This window comes from Athene noctua, chromosome 1 (genome assembly GCF_965140245.1).
Source record: "Athene noctua chromosome 1, bAthNoc1.hap1.1, whole genome shotgun sequence".
NCBI lineage: Eukaryota > Metazoa > Chordata > Aves > Strigiformes > Strigidae > Athene > Athene noctua.
In genome coordinates this window covers 116,842,786-116,848,911 of record NC_134037.1, presented here as the reverse complement: position 1 = coordinate 116,848,911, position 6,126 = coordinate 116,842,786, and the positions used below count along the sequence as shown (strand labels likewise).

At 57.7% G+C, this 6,126-nt stretch overlaps 2 protein-coding genes across 2 annotated transcripts in view; both read left to right on the top strand.

The window, feature by feature from the left end:
- Positions 1-65: 65 nt before the first annotated feature.
- Positions 66-5,056, top strand: LOC141957059 (heme-binding protein 1-like). Its single transcript, XM_074898045.1, has 5 exons — positions 66-280; positions 438-523; positions 3,167-3,308; positions 3,425-3,608; positions 3,762-5,056. Exons 1-5 carry the CDS (start codon positions 124-126, stop codon positions 3,934-3,936), a joined length of 744 nt encoding a protein of 247 aa, XP_074754146.1. The 5' UTR covers positions 66-123; the 3' UTR covers positions 3,937-5,056.
- An 834-nt stretch (positions 5,057-5,890) lies between these two features.
- PTK7 (protein tyrosine kinase 7 (inactive)) overlaps positions 5,891-6,126 on the top strand; it is a 40,161-nt gene continuing 39,925 nt past the window's right edge. Inside the window, exon 1 of the mRNA XM_074897930.1 lies at positions 5,891-6,012. Coding sequence (XP_074754031.1) covers positions 5,982-6,012 — 31 coding nt within the window. The 5' untranslated portion in view covers positions 5,891-5,981. The remainder of the gene's footprint in view (positions 6,013-6,126) is intronic.

The window sequence follows — 6,126 nt, the reverse complement described above, 5'->3', positions numbered from 1 at the left end:
ACTGGGCGCGCGGGCGCCGCCTGCCGGGGCAGCGGGGGGGCAGCGGCCGGGCGCCGTGACGTCACTCGGGGGCGGGGCCCTCGCGGCGGACCGCGGGCTTCCGGGTGGGCAGCGCAGGGGCCGATGGCGCGCGTCACGCTGGACGAGCTGGCCGGGCTGGGCGAGGAGGCCGCAGCCGGCGGCGGGGGGGATGGCGACGGCGAGGAGGAGGCGGAGCGGGGCCGGCTGTTCGCCCGCTGGGAGGCCGTAGCCAGCACGCACCGAGTGAGCCTGCCTCCAGGTGAGCGCCGAGCCGCGCGGCGGAGGGCGGGGTTTGGCCCTGGCGGGGGGCCCTTCCGGGGCTGACGGCGCCCTGCGGGCCGGGCCCGATGCGCCGCGGGGCTCCCTCCGCTCGCCAGCCCGGGCGAGCCTCGCCTTTCCGCTGCTTCGCCTTGCAGACATGGCCGGCCCGATCGTCCGGATGACCCGGAACAACCAGACTCGCGAGGCCGTGCCCTACGTTACCCTCTCGCAGCGTGAGAAGGTGAGGCCCGCTCCTCTCTGCGGTTTCCCCCCGCTGCCCACCCGTGGTGAGGCCGGTGCGGGTGCTGCCCTCAGCCTGGGGAGCAGGAAAGCGACTTCCTTGCAGAGGAGGTGGCCCTGTGTCATCTCGCACACACCAGACTCGCAGGGGTCTCTGCAGAAGTTCTGCATCCAGGATGGCAGCTCTGGAATGGTGCAGTATTTCGCCATTCTTGCATCTTCTCCTGTGTTGATGGCCATGCTCGGTTTTCCAGCCTTCGTTTGAAAATCCGACTAGTCTTGCTGCTCTCTCTCATCTCCTGACTTCCAGCCGCCTCCTTTACCAACCTATCCTCTGCTGGTGTGGGCACAACCAAGAGAGTGAGTTTTCGGTTCAGTCTGCTCCCTGCCTGCCTTGCTCAAAACACCTCATTGCATAGCTCAGAGTCCTGCTGGGTTTGTGTTTGTGCTAGTTATGTGGCTGCTGGTTGAGCTGGAGATCTCAGCTGGTACAGGATAGAGTTGCTTCTGTGGGAAATACAGGGCCCGGGGTCCTGACTGCCAGACCTGAGCATGTGATGGTGTTTGTCACAACTGCTGATCCAAACATGGTAGCTTCTGCCTGAAGATCTCCTGTTCTTGCTGGTTAAGTTGCACGCCTCCTCTCACGTCTTTACACAAAAGGATTCTTCTGAGCCTTGAGAAATACCTGTGAAGAAGTGCTCGTCAGACTGGTTCCTGTGTCTCTGCAGGCTTGGTTGGGCTTGCTACCAAGATGACATCTGTCAGTTGTCCTCTATATGAGGAGAGCTTAACCAGTTTCTTCTGGGATGAGGTCTAGCATTCCTGCCTGTAAAACACATCTGAGCATGTGGGTTGTAAAGCTCTGAACTAGGGCTTCACCACACTCCCTCTTCCCCTGTTCTTCTGGGTCCCAGGGACTTAGTTTGGGCTCTTCTCTACCTATGCTAGTCCCAGGCAGGAAAGGGGCCCCATGACTTTGTGAGGCCTGAAGATCTTTTGTTGCTATTGGCATCCCCTCTGTGCCTGAGAAGGATTCTTGGAGTTTGATTCTGGGTCTGGGTGTGGAGATAGGAAACACTTTCTGGCTTTAGTGCTGAGGGGACTCTCGAGCAGGGGCCCTTAAGGACCCATTTCCCAGGCTCGGGCAGATTGGTAGCATTTGGTTGCTCCACCTGAGCTGTCAGTGCTACAAGCTGTCATCCTCTTGGAGGCAAGTGAATTATTATGCTACCTACAGAGTCTTGCTCTGTCAGTACTCAGTCAAATTCCCCAGCGTGTTGCAGGGACCTGTTGTCACTGGGTCTCTGTGAAGCATCTTTACTCTTGGTCAAGTCTAATCTTCTAGAGTGCTGGTGCTTAATATATGGATCAGGCTGTGGAAGGACCAGACACTATGCCTTGCTGGGTTGATAGGTTTATTTGCAGATGGTGTGGCAAGTAAGAGTTTCAAATGGTCTAGAGGGTCTGGTGGTTTCCTTGCTTGGAAAACGCTCTTGCTCTGTTTTTCTTGCTGGACAATAGCAGGCATGGCCCTATCTAAAGGGTGAATGCTGGCTGGCCTGCAGTGTTTTGGGGCATTTTCTGGCACCCCAGTGATGCACATGAGCAGCCCAGATGCCTTCCTTCTGCCTTTGGTTTGGCTTTCTGAGTAGAAGTCTGATCTGGGTGGAGGCACAAGGAGGCTGCACTCAGTGTTGAGGCTGGTCACAACTTTCTGCCTCGCTCACTGCTGGTACAGCTGTGGAGCACAGATGTTTGGACAGGTGCCCTGAGCTCTGTGGAACAAGGTTGTCTCATGACCGCTTTAATCTGGCTGAAGAACATGCTGAGATCAGGAAGATAGGTGCTGGCTACAACTTCCCAGCTCCTCTTTATACGGTACCTGTGGTTATAACCATGCCATGAGCTGAACTGTGAACAGATCCAGATGCAATTTCCCCACTCCCCCTTCCCCACTTCTGTGTTGTGTTTGTCTGAAAGACTGGGCATCTGTGCTGGAAATAGAAATTCTGACCCATCCTGCAAAGCTGTCCTCTCTGCACCAGCTGGTTCATGTCTCTTCTTCCTCCTGTCACTTGGTATGGGAGAGGGATCTGAGAGGAGTTTTGTTCTGACCTTCACAGCTCTTCTGGGTGCTAGAGTTCTTCTGCCAGACTTTCCCTTCTACCGGGCAGGAGGCTTTTTGCTTGTTATCCTCTGTGCATGCAATGCTCTGGGGAAAAGGCACTGCACCTGAGAATAACGTTAAACCTTACTGGAGGCCTTCGGGTGCCTGGAATCAGGAACGTCCTTGTGCGTAAGCAGGACAGTGACTGGAGAGGAGCAGAAAGTCCTGTGTCTCTTGCTGAGGATTCCTTGTGCATGCCAGGAGCCTCTAAGCCTGCCTGCACCCTGCCCCCTCTGTGTGCTTTTCCTTTTGCTGACTTTTGCCCAGTGCTGTTAAGTGGTGTCGTCTGAAGTGCGTGTGATGACAGTTCCCTTGCCTTCTCTGGCCTCCCCTGCAAATCACTATCAGGGGCTCTCATCTTGGCAGGGTCCTCTCTCCCCACTTTCTGCCTGTCAGTGTTGGTTTTGCCACCCAGCTGTTGCCGTGTTGTCAGTGTGTTTAACTCTGACTTGGCTTGTCTGTGGCCTGTTTCAGTGTGAGGAAGCGGCCTACGAGGAGCGGCAGTACCCAGCAGGGAAGTGGGCATCTGTCACCAGGGGGGAGCCCATGTATGAGCAGAGCATCTCCATGAGCTTCATGAAGCTCATGCGCTACATCTGCAACGAGAACTCTGTAGGTGTGTGCAGGCGGGGGCTGGAGGGAGCTGCTACTCTTCATCTGGAGTGAGGAGGAGGGCTGCCACCACTGACCAGGCTATCTCACTGTGCCCACTGCCTTCCTACCTCCTTCCAGGTTGCTACCTGGGGATGACAGTCCCAGTGCTCAATGAAATCCACCTGACCAAGGAGGGGACCAAGCTGGAGCGTGAGGTCATAACTGCCTATTACCTCCCAGGAGAGTTCCAGCAAAATCCCCCTGTTCCCATGGACCCTGAAATCCACATCACCGAGAGGGCACCGCTGCGGGTTATAACCAGGTGACCCCAGTACCAGAGGTGTTTTCTCAGCTCAGCAGCAGTGTATGAACTTCCTGCGCAGCTGCTGTGGTTCCTTGGGTAGGGAGATGGGAGCCATGGCTGTGGGAAGGAGGAATGTGCTGTCTCTATCTTATGTTGCTCCCTTTGCTGCAGGGTCTTCTATGGGATGACCACTGAGGAGACAATTCTGCGAGAGATCAGTCTCTTCTGGGAGCTATTGGGCTGCACAGACACTGTGCTCCGGGAAACCTACATTGTGGCTGCTTACGAAAATCCCAGCATCCCTCAGCGCCGCAATGAGATCTGGTTCATCTGCCAAGCAGAGTGAGTCTCCTCTGTGACCACAAACCATCCTGTGACTGGACCTGGTGTAGATGGCAGTTCTGACCCAAAGGGGACAAACGCATATCCTGATCCACCATTCGCCCACAAAGTGGCAGACCAGGAGACTTGCTGCTACAGGGATGGTGGGGTTTGAAGCGGGAAAGGGCTTGCTGAAAGCAAGATGTGGACCCTGAACGTTTCCTGCTGGGGTGGCTCTCTTTGGGATGTTGGGTGCCCCCCTGGCTGTTACTCACCATCCCTCAGCCAGGACCAGGGTGCTGGCAGCCTTTGTCCATCAATTGTGGGTGCTGTTTTACAGACCTGCTACAAGCTGAGAGGGATGGGTCCTGACAGCAACAGCAGCACCGCTGTGTGTTGTGTTGTGCATTAATCAGTGAGTTTCACATCCATGAATACCGTCTCGTTCTCCTGCGGGAAGCTAGCAGTGCCAACAGTAAATAAATCCACCTCAGACCACTGCAGTTGCAGATGGTGATGATGGGGGGTGCCCAGGTTGGCTTGGGAAGAGCCTTGCTCTCTTCTCACAATGCTTCAGAAGCCACCAGAGGACTGGTCTGTGGCTACTGGCAAAGCTGCACTGCCACGTGCCCTGCTGGGGCAGCTCCATGGTTGCCCAGGCCCTTCTGGACGTGGTAGTGGTAGGGGCTTGTGCAGCTCCAGGCCGGCACCACCATGCAGGGCAGCAGGCACGCTGTGATCCTGTGATCCACGGGCTTTGCTGAGTCAAGGCTTCAGCATCCTCTGAGATGGATCCAGCAGCGCTCTCGGGGATGCTACGGGGTGTCTGATGGTGAGCCTTTCATGCAGCAGTACCAAAAGCAGCCAGCATTTTGGAGGCTCAACGAGCCAGCTACAAAGCTGGTGTTAAGAGCTGCAACTGCCAGGGCTGGTGTGACGGCGCTGCAGTAGGCTCCACAGGAGGCATTTGGGTGGGTAGGGAGACTGCTCCCATAAATCCAGTCTCAGAAGAACCCTCTAGGACTTAGTTTGAAGTTTCAGAAGGCAGCTCTGGATGCATGGGGGATCACACCACCTAACATGCATGCTGAAAGACAAAGGCACGCTTATTATACACAATAAAAGAAATAAATATTCATGTAATTTCCGAGAAGTACTTTTGCCTGTTTCCGGGGGTCTAGCGTGTATGTCGCACATTGCCCAAGTGTACTAAAATCTGGGGAAGGGTCTCTGAGGGGCTTCCCTGGGGGTTTTCTGTGGTCGTCCCTAGTGGCTGTTGAAGAGGTGTCCTTCCCATGAACTCGTGAGTCTTTTTCTCATACAAGGTTTTGTTTTAACTCATTGTCTGTAAAGTTTCTCAGGTTCCTTACCATGGTTTCCACAGATGTCTGCTGGTTTATTTGCCCTCCCTGGGATGTACCCATCACAGTTGCAAAAATTACGTCCTTGGGTGCATTCTTGTCTGAGGCCCCTTACAATTGGTATCAACTGCTTGCAGGCGCTAGCAGGCACCGTGGCCTCCAGCCTGCGCGGTGAAGGTGGTCAGGCCAGCTCGCGCTGCTGTGCCCCCACTTCGGGGGATGTGGAGGAGCAGCAAAGGGCAAGCAGCGTGTTGTCCAGCCGCCGGGGCTGTGCCTCCAGCCCACTGCCTGTAGCAGGGTGCAGGGCTCCCGGGTGCCCCTCTGCTTTCACAGGGGGGGCCTCAACAGCGGTACAGCTGGGGAGCACCTACCGTCCGTCTAGCAAGCAGCACGCCCGCGAGGAGCCCCTTGGCCGGAGGGGGGCCTTGCTGCCTCCTCGCTGCTCCGGACACCCCACCTTGGGGCTCGCTGCAGACGGCAGCGGGGGGGACCCAGCGTCCCCAGCTCTCCCGGCCGGAGCTTCGCTTCGAGCAGCGAGCCGGGGGTGGGGGGTGTGGGGGCCCCGCTCCCCTCGGCCCGCCGCTGCCCGGGCCCCGCCCGGGGTTCCGGTGGCCGCCCCGCCCCCGGAAGCCCCTCCCGACGGCGGCGGCAGGCGGGGCGGTGGCATGGCCACGGGCCGGGGAGCGCATTGACCGGCGCGGCGGGGAGGATGGCGGCGGTGCGGGCGCTCCTGGTGCTGGGTGAGTGCGGGCTGGGCCGGGCGCCGCAGCCTCCCCCCGCCCTGAGGATGCAGGTCCCGGTGCGTGGTGGCGGTGGCGGCGGGGGGGGGAGTGGGGGGTGGTGGTGGTCCGCTC

What these genes read in the sequence shown, in the direction of transcription:
- LOC141957059 (XM_074898045.1), top strand. Translation starts at nt 124, where the DNA reads ATGGCGCGCGTCACGCTGGACGAGCTGGCCGGGCTGGGCGAGGAGGCC. An exon ending in CCCTCTCGCAGCGTGAGAAG is followed by an intron (nt 524 to 3,166) that starts GTGAGGCCCGCT and finishes GGCCTGTTTCAG; the next exon opens with TGTGAGGAAGCGGCCTACGA. An exon ending in CTGCAACGAGAACTCTGTAG is followed by an intron (nt 3,309 to 3,424) that starts GTGTGTGCAGGC and finishes ACCTCCTTCCAG; the next exon opens with GTTGCTACCTGGGGATGACA.